Genomic DNA, 16,872 nt, shown 5'->3' on the forward strand with positions numbered 1-16,872 from the left:
TTTATTAATTTATTGTGAAATAGTTGCTGGAAATGTGCATATGTAACTAGATCTAACTTAATCTATCGGGCTTGCTATAAGTCTCCGTAACCATAACCACTAGAGGGTAGTGACTGACAAAATTGCATATCAAATACCTAGTGCCAGCTGCAGTCACGCAATACTTTTTTAAAAAATAAATACATTTGTTTAAACATGTACTTTCCACGTGTTTTACTAACGACGTGGTCGCCTCACTGTTTTTGCTGAGTTCTGCATGTAGTGCTCTCAAAGTTATGCTCCTAAAGCTCAACTGGTTTGATGAGTTTAATGTTTCTGGGTCTTGCTCAAACTAGTACGCTGATGTGTATTCACTCATTTCACATAATGATAACATTGGTTGCCCATATTTGATTTGTAAAAACAGTCGCCAAAACGGAGAATATCACACAGCAAATTCTGAAATCCATATGTTCGGCTTTACATAGACATCTATAATTACAGTAAAGACCTATTTAATCGCTTCACACAGAAGTTGCAAACTTTGGTGAAAAAACAAACAAATAAAAAAACGGGTGTGCGGGACAGAAACCCTAACCAGGCAACATGGCGCCCCCCAGTGTTTTTGTTGCGCTGGATCTGAGAACTGAGCTGAAGGCTGTTTGACCGCCGATGTTCGTAGTTATTTTACAAAAAGACGCTTGAGTCAAGCATACGACTCCTGTTTCATTTTAGAGTGCTATTGTAAAATTGCGCTAATGGAAATGACTTTCTATTTAGCTTCACATGTAATAAAAGAAAAGAAAATAAATAAAAATGAAAAGTAGACACACACGATACATTTTTAACAAACGTTTTTTTTTTGCGGGGATCACAATGTACAAAACCAGCTGGAATGGAATTGACCAATGAGCGCAAGAGAAGTTGCGGATTGACGTCGATTGTGACCAATAGCACAGCTTGTGAAACTGTGTTTATACCTACCCACTTTTCCGTACAGGGAGACTGTTTTGGTGAGTTAAGGAAAGTTCATTGAAATAGTTTATAGGTTTAAAAGCGTTGAAATGAAAAAGCGACTCCACAACTTGATTTGTTTCTCATTGAACTAGGCGTCGGAGCAACAGCGTGAAGCTGACACCGTGCGTTTTTTGTCGTAAAATACATTTGCGCCGCTCGCCCCGTAAAGCTTCATTGTTGACGTTTGTTGTTTTGTTGTAATGTCTTTTGCGCAACCGTGTAGCTCGTCCATTTTCATCCATTTAATGGCATTTTCACCCCGAACATGTTTTGAGAATGTATTCGGTGCGTTTTAATAAAACCCGAGATGTTTTTGGCCACTTTCTTGTCGAAGTACAAACACAATTTTATCGACAGCTAGTTTCGATACAAAATGCTCGAGTGACGCGTTTCAAAACGGGCAGTCCGTGACGTAACGCTGTTGCGTTAGCTTTGGGTGATTTCATTTCTTTGCTTTTTATTCGTTTTGACGACTTTCTTCAACTCTTATTATCGCTCCCTTTCTCCGTATTGAATGAATGGGCTTTTTGTGCGCATGCGTCCAGGAACGAAGTTTATAAACAAGACGTCACATGATTATGAAATTATAAAATAGATAAAAGTTCTCTTTGGGGTCTGCGGTAGTTCTCGTCTTTAGTCCCTCTGGTAGTGAAGTGGAACGGGTCTAATGTGTCTATAGTAAACCTGTTTATGAGAGGGGAATAGCAGCCAGGCTACTGTCCCCTATGCCACCGCAACCATTTATAGCCTATACATTACAGCTCAGTTAGGGATTATGTTTCTGTGTGTGTGTGTGCGTGCCTGCGGCTGACCCATGGGGATTGGGAACATGGCTAATGCTGATTCAAGTGTATAGATTAGCCTTAATTCTGGGTCATGTATCTGAGACTCATGTAAATCACTCTGTATGTTTTAGTGCCTGACATCATGGTGTGGGAGGTGGTGACTCCAACTGTGCTGTCAGGTCACTCTAAATGTCACCAAGTGCCGGAGCCCGAGCCTCAGGCTGAGGACACAGGTAACCACTGATTACAGCAGTTTGTTAAACATGCTTCTGTGCTATGATGAAGCCGTCAGAAAGCCTCACCAAAAAAAAAGAAGGTCAAGATCTAAATGTCTCTTACCCTGGTTCTGCTGGAGGTTTCTTCCTGTTAAAAGGCAGTTTGTCTTTCCCACTGTCACCAAGTGCTTGGTTTTTTATATTATTATAGGATCTTTACCTTGTGATATAAAATAGCTTGAGGGGATTGTTATTGTGATTTGGTGCTGTATATGTATAATGAAGTTGGACTAAACTAAATTATTTAAAGCCCCGTCAAACCGTTAAAGCATGTGGTGACTCTGCTGTAACCTTCAGAAATGATGATGGATGCAGATGGAGACCAATCGCATGATTCGCTGCGCTGTGACGAACACTTCCCCACCAGTGACAGTTACATGGAATATGGTATATAAGACACGAGGAAGCAGCTTGCAGGCTTCAGCTCTTATCAAAAGGAATTTAACTGTTTCTAATGTCTGTTTACTTCTCCTAGATGACCTCCCAGATCTACAGGAGGTTCGAGAGGAGACTGAATCAACATCACCACCTGTGTACCAGGTGGAGTTGGGTGTGTCACACCAGGAACGAAACACACAGACACACAGACCAGAGCCTCCGGACACACGCTGGCTGACACAGCTAGCACACATTGCCACTGGACCTCAGAGTCCACTGCTACAGGAGCCTCCTGACAGCAGGTAGGTGCATGCCTCTTAAACAAAGCTTGAATACTTTACTGAAGGTACAAATAACTGGAAGTGTGTATAGTCTTAATTTGTCTTGTAAACAAAGTGAAGTGACTCACAGCACCGTGACATTTAGTGACCCGAGATCAATTTTTCTCAACTTTCAAACACATTAGAGGGTTACCTGTGATACATCTGTGCTGAATCTACGTAGAGTCTATGTTCTTTCCAGGTTATGGTGTAAGTTATGGGATAGTGTTTCAGAAGGGTTCATGGTTATGATGCACCTATAGTGTATATTTAACACATAAATATAAGTCCCTCTGTAGATGACAATATTAGACATTTCTGGTCTCCCTCACATCATACAGGGCCAATAGTAGAAAAAATGTCTGAAACCAAGTGTAGAGTTGTCTCAAGTGTGAGCTTTTCACTCACAGACATTACTTGCACATTTGCTGACATAACTATTTGAAACGCCGGAGCTATATTAATATGACAACCCACCACTGTAACAATATATTATCCCCTTTAAAGGTAAAGTATGTAAAATATGACCACTAGATGTCAGTATATTGCACATTGCAGTCAGATGAGTTTTGTTATCCTAACTACAGTGGCCCCTGTGTGGCAATCAACTCTGGCTGCCGTTCATCAGTAGTGAGTGTAGGTCAGTCTGCTGTTTACCTCAGCTAGTGTCCACATCTGTGTACTCTGCAGGAGGCTGTAAAACCTTGAGGAAAGAGTCTGATGCGAGTCAGTGAGTCTGAGAAGCTCAATTCTGTCCAATAATAGCTGTACAGAGCCTCAAATAATGTGGGAATGTAATTTTAAAAAAGTTTATCAGAGGGAAAGATGTCAGGTCACTTGAGCCTAACATTACATGGAATAATGTTACCACATAACCAGCTGTGGTTGTTGTCTTGCCGGCTCATTGTTAGTTGTATGGAAACAAGAAGGTCACATATCTAACACACACAAAAATGTTTATTAAAATGTTAGAGCCTTGACATGACCACCTCAAGCCGCTTCTTCTGATGAGGTGGAAATAAGGGAGGAAAGAGAATAATGTACAATTGTTAAAATATCATATATATAGTTTGAAAGAGAAACTTGTGATCTTTAAATTAAAAGTAACTTATAAGGCATGCAACATATGTGGCCGTTCTCTAGCATACATAAAACAGTAAGGCAGAAGCACGATGTCTTTCTCCACCACTGTATGGCAGGGCAACAAGTGCTGTGTTCTCCTTTGTATTTGTAATGTATTAAGTTTATGAGAAGACATCGGTTTTTTTAAGATATGATTACACATTAATCAGTGTATATTTATGAATACAACATTTTTTTTCTATGAAATAACTTCAACAGTTTACAGACTGTACCTTAAACATAGATGTATATACTTCATTACAACGAAAAAGTGTGTCAGAAACAGGCTTTATTCTCTTTTGGTTGTTTTCTCCTCCAAATTTAAACAAATCACATTTCAAAAATCTCTTTTCCACACGTGAAAAGTACTGAAGCAGCAAGTGAAGCAACAGAGAATGGTTTATTGTTTTTAACCAGAGAACATGGAAACAAAACTAGCGCCATCTCCTGGGGAAATCTGGTACTGCACATGTATTAGTGAAACATTTAAAATATAATTGGACTTACTTTTTTCATTGTTATAACCTCATCAAACACTTATCTTAGTTTTTTTCTATAGTTTCTTGTTTGGTCACATGACTTTTCCCAAAACGAGGCAGTCTTTCTAAGACACTTCAGCTTCAAAGAGGGGATGTTATATAGTCTATGCCTAATATTTCTACTTGTGCACACGAGTTGCTGACATTAAACATACCAAAAATTACAGCTCGTGTTGACAAGTAGAAAAACTTTAGCACCACATCTGAGTGACAACAGCGAGCTTCAGAACATCATCTTTATTACACAATTCTTTGTGTCCTTGAGCCCTCTTTTAGCAACACGTAAGTGGACATTCTGAGCATTTACAGTCACACCTCTCTTTTTGCAGTTCTTCTTCAGTCTGCATCCCGAGCAGCAGCAGTGATCTACATTCCTACGCTCGGCCTCCTCCTCCTCTCCCCAACAGCCCCCTGTCGTCCCTCAGAGGTCACGGCAGGGAGCGTCAGCGCTGCAGGGTAGAGCCTTCTTATTTCCTGTGCTTCAATACCACCCACAGTCAATTATGAAAACTCACTTACACCACTGCTTTTATAATTGTATACGTTTAATACAGTAGTGGTTTTTTTGGTGAAACCTCCAGAGCTTTTCTGGCTTCTTACAGCATGCATTGATCCTGATGATGCTTCTGTATCTTTCCACAGACAAGCAGTGAATGTGGCTCTGCAGTGTCCACCAGATCTTCTCTGTCTGATGATGAAGACATGGGCTGGAGTTTTTCCTGCCCACCCACTGCCTGGCACTGTTTTTTCAAGGGTACGTACAACACTTACACACTCAGTCAAGATGGACTGATTGTGTTCTTTCATTTCACAGTAGCTCACTGCTCCTCTCTGTCACCAGGAACTCGTCTGCATTTCCACAGCAGCTCAAATATAGAGTGGCGAGAAGCTGAGGACTTGGAGTCTGCTGAGGAAGACTCTGCTGATGAGGAGCAGTCTAGATTTCTGAAGGTACGTTAAGCAAGCAGCAGACTGCTGGGAGAAAATGCATAAAAAAAACAAGCAGGGATCCACCAAAAGACATCACACAGTGAGGTAAAAATACCACTTGTTCTTCTGCAGAGTTATGGCTCTGAGGGTCTGCAGCTGGTGGAGCATGCAGAGATTGTGTTGTCTGGTCAGGCTGTTCTACAACTGACCTTTGACCCCGGCACATTTGGATATATCCCCCTGACTGCCCGCTGCCAACTGGATCACCCCTTCTATGTCAAAAACAAAGGTACAAGTGTGGTCAAGGTTTAAAGAGACTAAACAGCATCAATGACTCTGCAGACATTTCATCCTCCTTTCTGTCGTCAGGCTGGTCATCCTTTTACCCCAGCTTGACTGTGGTGCATTATGGGATACCATGTTATGAAATGGAAGTGGGAGATGTTTGCCTGCCTCCAGGACACAGAGACGCCAAGCACACAGAGGATTCTCCAGTCTTTGACACATTTAAAAGGTAAAGCAGATGTTTGCAGTGTCATGCTTAAATACAGTGTTATGCGAAAATGACTCAGTACTAAGGGAAAGGTCTTAAAACAGTAATCAAATGCCCATATAGAGGCTGTGGTTTGGGGTGAAAAAAAGAGGGAAAATAGTCTTGTTTGAACCAGCTAAGCCTAAAATAAACACTACTTAGTTTCAAATCAACCTCTGTTTGTCTCATACTTAGTTATGATTTCACTCCTCTGGACTCCTCGGCGGTTTACGTATTGAGCAGTATGGCGAGAAGGCGGCGTGCTTCCCAGTCCAGTGGGGGAGCTGTTTCTCCAGACAGAGACGTGCTTCAAGGTCCTGCACTTCAAATCTCCTGAATTATTACTTACTCACTGATACCGTTCAGTTTGCAAGATGCAAAAATCCCTGAAAAAAAAATTCATGTGAATCCTGTTTTGAACCCACAGATGTGCACAGTCCCAGTCATTCCCACGCCACTAAGCAAAAGCCCCCCAAAAACCAGCTGCTCAGTACACAAGGAGGCAGCAGCGCCACACCCACTAAGTGCAAGCGGCCAATGAATGCATTCATGCTGTTTGCCAAGAAGTTCAGAGTGGAATACACGCAAATGTACCCGGGCAAAGACAACAGGTGGGTGCATGCCATGGTTGTTAGCGTGGGTGTTGTGTAGGAGTAATCAGGTGTGTGTGTTAGTAAATGTGTGCGTCTGCCATCAGAGCCATCAGCGTCCTCCTCGGTGAGCGGTGGAAGAAAATGCGAAGTGAGGAGCGTCGCGTGTTCACCCTGCAGGCCAAAGCACTCGCAGACGAGCAGAAAAGACTCAACCCAGACTGCTGGAAACGGAAACGAACCAACTCTGTGAGTACACACATGCGCCTGCACAGCTTCACCCACTGTTTTGTATTTCTGCTTCATCCTGCCTCTTTGTCTTGCAGGGCTGTCAAGGAAATTAAGGCTACAGAAAAGAAAAGAGGACAACTGACAGAGCCTGTTGTGTACACACACACACACACGCACTCACATACGCACATTAAAAAAAAGAGCTATGCATAACCGAATATTACGCTTTAGTTCTATATTTGTTTTGTCTTGATCTCCTAAATCCCTGAATCCTGTTATAGTAATGCAAAAAAACAAAAACAAACAAACAGCTGCCCCTGGTGAACACCTTGGGCTGCTCTCAACAAACATCACTTTCCTTTTTCTTGCCTTTCAAAGGTGCTACTTTTAAAATCTTGAAGTGCTATAAATCATTATTTCTTAATAGGAATTAGCAGAGGTGTCAAACATCGCCTTTTTTTTAAAATGCTGCGGGACACCCGTAGTGTCTCCTGCCGGGGACCGGATATTTTTCCAAAGAGATGAACGGATTTTAGCTCCAATGAGCAAAGTTCGTCTCTACACGTGATTCTTACATCAATGTGATAATATCCACAAAAAAAGAAGAGATTCTGATGATCTTCAGTTTCTCACACTATGCTTGAAACAGGTGGAAGTTGTGGTGCTTTTAGCCAAAGTAGAGAATGTAGCTATTTTTCCAAAATTCTATATTGTACAATAAGAAATATACAATTTATTTTATTGTCTGTATTACTTGTATTTGGACTCAGTGTTATTGCACAAGACTACATATGTTAACTTTGCTTTCATTTATCACGTAGCATTTAATAATGAAACACCACAAACTCTTAAACAGGGGCCTGGGTTTTATTCACCTCCCCACAAATTAAATGTGGCCTTTTTTAGCAGCAATAATAATAATTTGCTGTATTTTAGTGAGTCTCCAGTAGTGCTTCAGTTTTTCTCAGTAAGGGTTCCTCGTGGAGTTGTTATGTAAACAAATGTGTTTACATTTGGCGTTAGTGACCTAAACCTGCCGTGTCATTTGGAGGACTGTGCATCACGTCACCCTTGTGATCGCGTGACAAACCAAGAGACTGCATAATATCATTTGAATTCATCAAGTTGAAGTGATGAAGGGAAAAATAACCATTAAATGTCAACCCAAGTTAAAGCTCTTTCATCTTTGAGGTTAACAATTCTAGTGGCCAACAATGGAGGTAAAGAAAACCATTGAAATGTGGTGGTGCAGTAACTCTAGGTCATCTGTGGGTCATCTGTGCGCTGGTCCACCAACAACCAGAAACAAGTTGCTTTACATGAAGACGAGGCTTAAAACTCTACAGGGTTAAAGCTTCCCTGAACTCCTTGAATCCCTCACTTGCCCAAAGCTTTTATTTTGAAATAAGAAATGTATTTAAGGAAGTAGAACCACACTCTAATTGTACTTTGAATTAAATGACAATTACTTGGACAGTAAATAATCCCACTGCTTAAAGTTTAACTTTACCTGTGACTACTGGTGGCTTGACTTCGTGTAAAATAAATAAATAAAATAATAAAAATAAATTAGTAATACAAATATACATATATATATATATATATATATATATATATATATATATATATATATATACATATATATATATATATATATATATATATATATACATATATACATATACATATATACATATATACACATTATGACGTGCCCATTGATTAACCGCTACTGTGAACATTCGGTGAAGCTAAATGCCAAGAAATCATCATGAGCAGTCGATGTGATCAGAAACAGGGAAATGTACGATGATGAGGTTTTGTGGTGTATTTTATTCAGGATGTTTTGTTTTTGGCAAAAATAAACAACTTTGTGAATGTGTTTACATGCACATTGTAAAGAGTAAAGAAGGAAGGACATTTTACATTTACATTGTAAATGTAAAATTGTTTACACTGTAAAATTTAGAATCTCAAAGATGAAAATGGGAAAGGAAATAAAGCAGCCCTGAGGCCTCACTGATAGTAGGGAATGCTTGCCAAAGGCACTAAGAAGAATTCTGGTATACAGTCATAAGCATTAAAAAAAAACTAACAGTACTGTTCCTCTTACTAAATAACTGAAAGTGAAACGCGTCTCAGTTCGGAAAACCTTCTGCCTGAAAAGCGCGACCCGGGGCTGAATCGTCATACCTTAATAAAAAAACAGGAGATATTCCCCGTGTGCATGTAAACACACCCACTGCTAGAAATGTTTGGAATTCAACAAGTGTATGGGAACTCAGCTGTGTGAGGATTTAGAGATGTCACACAATTATTATGAGAGAGTGGGTTTGTGTAGATTTGCTATCCAGGCAGAGTGCAGGAAGGGTGGGCACTCTTAACTCCCACTGCACAACGAGGTTTATTCTTAATGCACTATATACACTTTATCTACTATTTTTTTGTGACTGCTACAGTATAATGTGTAAAGATAAACATTAATATGATCATATAGAAATCTATATTTTTGGTTTTGACTTATCTTTGGTAACTTTTCGTGGTTGTGCTTTGGATTATTTGACTTTTTGTCTTTGCCATCATGTCATGTACAGGTCCATCAGGGGAGACAATGCAATACAGTGTATTATAGTCAAAATAAAAGTGTGATAAACATGTAATGCTCCATGTCTTTACTTCTCTTTGAGTCCAATAATGATAATTTGAAAAGACGAGAAGATGTCTACAATAAAGGTTTGAACAAATCTTTAATCTTGTTGCATTATACATACAGCACCAGTTCATAGCTGGAGATAAAGGTGTAGACATTAAGCTGCTACTGTAATTATAGAGATAAAAAGAGATGCCATTTCATTAAAACTATAAACATGATCAATTTTTCCAGGCTAAAATTATCAAATAGAATCCACACAGTTATATATATGTATGTGTGTGCGTGTGTGTGTGGAAAGGACTAGAAAATCACTTTTTGTAGTAAAATAGAAAATATGTAGAGGTACAGTATAAACATACAGTAATTTGGCCTTTAAAGTATTCTGGGATCTTTACACATAAAGACTTTTTATTCCAGTTAGGACTGCTCTGAGCGTGTTCAGCTGCGGTCTCTGTGATTTACACCAGAAAGAGATTCACAGGTTGGCTAAATGTGTCTGATGCAATAGAAAATACTTGGACCCTTTTAGAAAAATGGAAACAGTCACAGCAAGCGCTACCAAGAATTTCATTGCCAGCCTGTGCCGCTGAGTATTAACAGAACGTTAAGCCTCCCAAAATATCAAGAATATGGGCAGTTTCTATTAATTCCTCCCTTGTCTCGTTTCACAGCAGTAAATTTTTACAACGTGATGGCAAAAAAAGAAAAAAAAAATCTTATCTCTGCCTACATCTATAAGAAAATAAGAAATGTCATCTCTTAAGATTTATTTTCAAATGGATTTTGAGCCGCACATCACTTTAAATCCCAGATTTGATCTTTTTTGTTTCTTTTTTCCTTTTTTAAACAAAACAGCTGAAACTGATGGCATTTTTTTAACGAGATCACCAACACAGGGAATCACCTTTAAGAAAATAGATAAAAATACCTCACCAGGATTTTGGCATATTAGTCACACAAACAGGTTTTTAAAAGTACAATAACGTGACGTACAAAAGGCACTGGGTACCACGGACCATGGAGCCAGTTGCAAGGTGACGTAAACGTTAAAAAAAAAAAACGAGCAGTTGCTTCAGTTCTCACCAGTGAGGCCTCGGAGAGGTTTGGCTAGTAAGAACATGATTCTAATTAAGGATACGTGGTAGTTTAAGCCCCACAATGTGCTGGTTAATGTGCAGTGCATTTGATATTTTGCAGGGAAACGAAGGGTTGTCTTGCATTGTTTCCCTTTTTAACAATAAAGTAAGAATTTGCACTTTATCTATATTTATCGGCATTTCTACAATTCCATTTTGCCTGTGCATTTCTCTAATATTGATTTATTTTCTCTTAGAAGGAAGGTGTAACCTATGACGGTAATAAAAGAATATACTAATAAAATGAAAGAAACAATAGATAAAAGAAACATTAATAGACAGATTGAATTTAATTATAAGGGATCTGTCATTAGAAATAAACAAAAAAACTTCATGCTGACCAGTGTCAGGTACAGACATGGAGACTTTCTTACCACTATCCCCTAATTCCAACTATCCATCCATTCTCTTCCACTTATCCTTTCAGGGTCGCAGGGGAGTTGGAGCCTGTCCCAGCTGTCTTAGGGCGAGAGGCAGGGCACACCCTGACAGGTCACCAGTGTGTCGCAGGGCTAACACAGACAACCATTCACACCTATGGGCAATTTAGAGTTTCCAATTAGCCTTACCCCACTAACTGCATGTCTTTGGACTGTGGGAGGAAGCCAAAGTACCCGGAGAGGCCATGCAAACTCCACACAGAAAGACCCCGGCCTGATGGATTTGAACTCAGGACCTTCTTACTGTGATGCAACAGTGCTAACCACCGTGCCACCCCTAATTCCAACTAATGCTTTAAATGATGATTAAAAATAAAATAATAATGTATTGTTATAAATGATGCAGGGTTTTGTTTGTTGTTCACTTATAAAGGGTCCCTTAGAAGCAGAAGGGTACCTTTTTCTCTCATCTGGTAGCCTTGTCTGCTGTGCATGCTAACATAACAAAAGGGACACTTTCAGGTGTTTCATCATCGCTTGTCGGGCAGAGTAAGAATTTTCTTCATAATAAGTGATTGAAAGGGAAAAGACTTTAGACCAGAGGTCTTTTAGATTAAATGTCATTTCATTAGATTGTTCTGTTTTGAAAAATGATCTTATAAATAATGATTTTTGAATTTGTGGTAAATGAAAGTATTAGCATGATCAGCAGACCTACTCTTTTCTCCTCGTAATCTCAAATGTGCGCTCGTGTGATTTATTTTCTCTTTCATGCGCATTTTTGTGTGGATGTCTACATGAGCGACTCCAGGCTTTCTGCGATGTTGGTCTGGCCCAGCGGTACAGATCCGTTGGTCTCTGGATTCTGCAGAGCTCTCTGGTCCTCCTGACTGCTCACCAGGCTCAACACCGCTCTGTACAGATACTGGTACTGCTCCTGTAGGGAGTAAAGAGGCAGAACACTGGTAAAAGCTTGTACTTGTTACCTGTCTCATCCATTTATTACTTCTAGGCTGGACAGTTGTGATTCATTATTATCAGATTGTCCTAAATAAACAAAACAACCCCCCCCCCCCCAAAACCTTCAGTTGATCCAAAATGCTGCAGTAAGAGTACTGACAGGGACGAGAAAGAGAGAGCACACTTCCTGTTAACTCCAGAATCAAATTTGAATTCCTTCCCATCATATACAAACTCTTGAATAATTAGGTCCTCTCTTATTTTAAAGACCCCATAGCATCACATCACCCTAATAGAGCACTTAGCTCTCAGACTGTGGGCTTACTTGGGTATTTAAAAGTAGAATGGGAGGCAGAGTCTTCAGCTTTCAGGCCCCTGTTTCTGTGAACCAGCTTCCAGTTTGGCCAGACGAACACCCTCCCTACTTTTTTATTAGGCTTAAAACGTTCCTTTTTGATAATGCATATAGTTACGGCCTGGTCCGGTGACCGCAAGTTTCTTCCTGTTAAAAGTGTGTTTTTCCTTCCTGCTTTTGCCAAAGTGCTTACTCATAAGAGGTTCTCTGATTGTTGGAGTTTTCTCTGTATTACGGTAGAGTCTTTACCTCACAATATAAAGCACCTTGACAGGACTGTTGTTGTGATTTGGTGCAATGTATTTGATTTTATTTATTTTTTCTAAATTATGCTGGTAGATGAGAATTAAAAGGAAACATTCCAGTACTTACTATATCATTAAATACCCCAGGCCTCATGAGGTTGGTCATCCGTGCCACTTGGTAGACATCTACTGATCCCTCCTCCTCTAGCTGATTGGACAGGGTCGTGAGGGCACAAAACAGTCCTGACGTAGCACCTCCCAAACTACACATCCACAAAAAAACCATTAAGAACATTAGACGGATTTAAACAGTTTTATGTCCTTAAAAGGAGTCTGACTCATACTCACGGATCATGTACGATCACCGGTCCCTGTGTGTGCGTGCTCTGTTCTCTGACTCTGTTAATGAGATCAAAGCTGTTTCGGATCGGACTGTCTGGGTTGGGCCAGCAGGTGGTGCTGTACTGACGCACTTCCAGCACATAATTGTTCTAGATGCAAAAACAGTTTTAAAGTCTCAGACTGTATTAAAACATTTTGATTGATGTAAAATATTCTCTTTTATCGCGTGTTACCTGTGGAGACTGGACTGTGAAGTCCTGCACTAAAAGTCTCTCATCATTAGACAGACACATGTGCTCCTCCCTGGAGTATGACACAGTGAAGCCATCAATGCTCAGGGGCTGGTCTTTACTGGGCCAGTACGCACGACACTCTTCGTCTCTCTGAGATAAACAGGAAACATGTTTATGTGTGTGTAGTTTTATATAGATATATCTATATGTATAGGTATCTATAAGTTCTACATGGAGTATGTGTGTGTTTTATACCTGGCTGTTTGAGTCTGGCAGACAGACTACAATCTGTGCATTGTGTTCCCAGATCATTCTCCAGAAATCTGCCACCGTGCTGCTCAGAGGAGTCTGGCTCACTATGAACTCCTTAGTGTAGTGATGTCCCTGTGAAAATACGAGCAGCAATATTTATCCACCAGCTGATTTCGAGGTTTTCGAGACTGGAAAACATTTGCAATTTCCAGTGGTCTTACCATCACGTAGGATGCATTGATGTAGCCTGTGGAGTTTGATTCTGAAGCAGTCAGAGTGACTCTTGATCTCTCCACTTCACAGAGACATGAAGAACCAGGTTAGAGAGAAAATGCCCCCAAAATAAGACAAAAAACAATAATCCTGCATTTAAGTTCATCATTATAGTTAATTAAAGTAACCATAAGGGATTATTGAGCAAGCTGTGGAAGAAATGATGAGGCATCAGGTAACTTGTCGTCATAATCTTGAACCGAAATATCACATTTAACCTCTGACCTCTTCTTCTAGGTCAACGCATTGATCTAAAGGTCAAAGTCATAACTTTGTATAGAGCTATTCAAAACTCTTTCTTAATGCCACTGTTTGCACTGACAATACAGGCATACAGTGATTAACTATGGGGATTCTAAACATCACGTTATAATTTGCATCGAAATATCATGTCATATTTGAACTCTGAACTCTGCCTTTCTTTCTGGTTTATTGTGTGCTATGTATGGACTGAAATTTCCAGAAATTATCTGCAACATATTGCTGGGAGTTGCCGGTTTTGCCCAGTGAGTAATCCAGATCTGCTTACCAGGCATTAGAGCTCTGGCTCTGTTCCTCTCAGCGTTGCCATCTTTCAGGGCAGTGCTGTAGTCTGCGTGCTTCGCCTGACGCTGACTAATTAACTGAAACACAAAAATAAAAACATTTGGTTACATTCACATGGCAGGAACATCACAAATGATTCATTACAAGTTGGTGGGCGAAAAAGGAAGCATGCTGTACCTTGAATTGTTTATCCATACGTGTCCTGCCTGTGGCACCAGGGGTCAGCAGGTCAGAGACGTAATTGTGAAGGAGGTCAGAGGTCACCAAGGTGTCCCGGCTCAAAATAGCTTCAACCAGGGCATCATGGATGAATATGTACTGCTCCTAGAAGACAGCAAAAAAATGACTTCCTGGTTTTAGTAAGGTATGTCTTTGTGAACACTAGTGAAACACTTTTAAATTCCACAAGTTACATTTTTACAAGAAAGAAATCTGATATGAATGTGTTTCCTCTGGCCCTTGCTGCTGTTTAGTCATCTAGACTGTCTTTATATAAGTGGCCTAGTTTGCCTGTGCTTGAATAAAATGGAACTAGTAATGACTTTGAGGCTTCGAGGCGCGAAAAGTACAAAAATTATACTGAAAAAGCTCAGCAGCAGAAATCAAGTCCCAGTTTGTCAAAAAATGTGCTGTAAGAGAATACGGCGTATTAATATAATAATAATAATAATGTGTGGGGCTATATTTTTCTCGTTCCGTCTTCATCCTCCAAAAGAAAAAGGAGCATGCAGTGAGCTTACACACAGATCGACAAATGCCTCCATCTGCACAGTGACGTGGTTGTTGAGTAAGTCCGTACAGACCTCATTACACCGGCTAAAATTACCCTTAATCTAGCCACTATTTCCTTCTTTGCAAATGTTTAAATTGATATTACATTTCTGGGATTGCCCCCACAAAAGGAAAGGTGAATTCCCACAGCTGTATCACCCTCTTACCTCTGTCTGAACAAGGAAATTCCTCTGTGTGCGGACATGTTTCAGGAAGCCAAGAACGTTCACTGTCCCTTGATCCTGGATCTGCTGCAGCATGCTGTCTATCACAATGTAGGTTCCTGTCCTTCCCACACCGGCACTGTGACAGACACATGCATCACATGTTAGCAGTACACACACCATCAAATTGTGGTAAGTCTTAAAGAGCAATAAATCATTCCACACACACTCTACCTGCAATGTACCAACACAGGTCCCATCTCCTGCGTGCGGGCCCTGGAGGACGCTCTGATGAAGGAGAGGACGGGCAGAGTGTATTCTGGGACGCCCATGTCCGGCCACTGGGTGTAATGGTAATGGAGGACTGTGTGTTCAACTCTCCTTTGAGATACCTAGAGGATCGAAGTGGGTATGAGAAACCTAACCACAAAGCCACTTTGGACTATCACTGCATAGAGAGAAGGGCTTACCTTATTTGCAGTATCCCTGACAGTGAACGTCCGGAGTGTGTAGTAAGCAAGTGTCTTGGTGTTTTTCAGTGTCACCTGATAAGACCCATACTCTTCCTGGTTCTCCTCTGGCCAGTACTGATCACATTTTGTCTGTAGAAAGGGAGAAAAATTCTGTGGATGTAGTTTAATTTTAGGCCTAATACATCTGAAACCGCAAGGAAAACATGTCAAAAGGAAAGTCCTCAAGTGTATAACAAAGCCAGATTGCACTAGTGTCCATTCTGCAGTTTTTCAGCTGTCAGACTGCAGTGAAACTAAATGAAATACCTGAAGTGAATCAGCTGGTGTCTGCTCATGACAAGAGATGGAAGACACAAACTAAAAAGAAATCAGCTGCCTGGGGTCAGTGTGAATGATATCAGATAAAACTGCACTTATGTCTGCGGTGAGGCTTGTGTTTGAGCTCCTACCCGTCCCTTCTCCTTCAGATTGGTGATCATGACAATAACTCCAATATTCTGCTGCCAGATCATCCTCCAAAAGTCCTCCCTGCCTGATTTTAGAGGCCCCTGAGCTGCAATGTATGCCCTCGTCCGCTCATAACCCTGCAAAAGGAAACATCAGTTGGTTTGCGGCAGCCTGGATGTAAGGTGTGTACACGTAAAAGGACCTTTACTTACATCAACAAAGTTAGCGTTGATGTAGTCCCCGCATGTCCCATCTCTGTCCAAACTGTTAGAGAGCTTAACTCTACTGTGGTCGTCTGAGACAAGTAAAAAGAGTCATTAGCAACATTCCTGCTGGCTTACACAGTTAAAAGTTGAACAGCGATGCAGTGAACAGTGAAGGATGACATACAGGCCAGTATGTTGATGTATCGGTTCTTGTTTTTGTTGTCAGGGTGGTTAGAGCTGTCTGTAGTAATGCCCATGTCCACTGTGCATGCCTGCACCTCCTGAAACACACAATCCAATACTAATAAGAATGACAGTAATTACTCAGATGAACACAATGAGGCTGTTTTTCTTACAAGCAGGGAGGTTTGCGTTCTCTTCATTTGCCACATTACAATGTGAAGGTCAGGTATATAGAGAAGCTACTATAGGAAATAACAAGAAATAAGCACAACTGAATCATATCAAATCAATTTCTGTCTCTCTACAGTGTGCCTTTTGTCCCGTCTCCCTCCCATCGCACCCAATAGCAGATGGCCGCCCCTCCCTGAGCCTGGTGTTGCTGGAGATTTCTTCTTATTAAAAGGGAGTTTTTCCTTCTCACTGCTTCCAAGTGCTTGCGCATACAGGGTCTTCTGATTGTTGGGGTTGCTGTAGGGTCTTATAATACAAAGCACCTTGAGCACCTCTTGTCGTGACTTGCTGCCATACAAATAAAATGTAATCAAATGAGAGGAG

At 40.6% G+C, this 16,872-nt stretch overlaps 2 protein-coding genes across 6 annotated transcripts in view; one reads left to right on the forward strand and one right to left on the reverse strand.

Annotated features, from left to right (window-relative positions):
* The first annotated feature begins 515 nt into the window (after positions 1 to 515).
* Positions 516 to 9,358, forward strand: LOC309692443 (HMG box-containing protein 1-like). Of its 2 annotated transcripts, none has more exons than XM_082510934.1 (13): positions 516 to 992; positions 1,913 to 2,014; positions 2,354 to 2,443; positions 2,532 to 2,736; positions 4,745 to 4,871; positions 5,058 to 5,169; positions 5,257 to 5,366; positions 5,478 to 5,634; positions 5,715 to 5,859; positions 6,073 to 6,191; positions 6,305 to 6,488; positions 6,575 to 6,716; positions 6,794 to 9,358. In XM_082510934.1, the coding sequence occupies exons 1-13, from the start codon at positions 875 to 877 to the stop codon at positions 6,809 to 6,811; spliced, it is 1,629 nt and encodes a 542-aa protein (XP_082367060.1). In that variant the 5' UTR covers positions 516 to 874; the 3' UTR covers positions 6,812 to 9,358. The 2 variants fall into 2 exon arrangements, with proteins under 2 accessions (XP_082367060.1, XP_082367061.1); XM_082510935.1 differs by lacking the exon at positions 516 to 992 and adding an exon at positions 1,008 to 1,118.
* ptprz1b (protein tyrosine phosphatase receptor type Z1b) overlaps positions 7,786 to 16,872 on the reverse strand; it is a 68,957-nt gene continuing 59,870 nt past the window's right edge. For all 4 annotated transcript variants that reach the window (XM_082510921.1, XM_082510920.1, XM_082510919.1 and 1 more), the window contains 14 exons: positions 16,319 to 16,415; positions 16,141 to 16,223; positions 15,931 to 16,065; positions 15,479 to 15,610; positions 15,243 to 15,400; positions 15,012 to 15,147; positions 14,251 to 14,397; positions 14,057 to 14,150; positions 13,476 to 13,549; positions 13,258 to 13,386; positions 13,003 to 13,152; positions 12,776 to 12,918; positions 12,555 to 12,690; positions 7,786 to 11,804 (listed from right to left, as the gene is read on the reverse strand). In XM_082510921.1, the coding sequence (XP_082367047.1) occupies positions 11,661 to 11,804; positions 12,555 to 12,690; positions 12,776 to 12,918; positions 13,003 to 13,152; positions 13,258 to 13,386; positions 13,476 to 13,549; positions 14,057 to 14,150; positions 14,251 to 14,397; positions 15,012 to 15,147; positions 15,243 to 15,400; positions 15,479 to 15,610; positions 15,931 to 16,065; positions 16,141 to 16,223; positions 16,319 to 16,415 (1,758 nt within the window). In that variant the 3' untranslated portion in view covers positions 7,786 to 11,660. The remainder of the gene's footprint in view (positions 11,805 to 12,554; positions 12,691 to 12,775; positions 12,919 to 13,002; positions 13,153 to 13,257; positions 13,387 to 13,475; positions 13,550 to 14,056; positions 14,151 to 14,250; positions 14,398 to 15,011; positions 15,148 to 15,242; positions 15,401 to 15,478; positions 15,611 to 15,930; positions 16,066 to 16,140; positions 16,224 to 16,318; positions 16,416 to 16,872) is intronic.

This window comes from Aulonocara stuartgranti (assembly GCF_965226115.1).
Source record: "Aulonocara stuartgranti genome assembly, chromosome: 17".
Lineage (NCBI taxonomy): Eukaryota > Metazoa > Chordata > Actinopteri > Cichliformes > Cichlidae > Aulonocara > Aulonocara stuartgranti.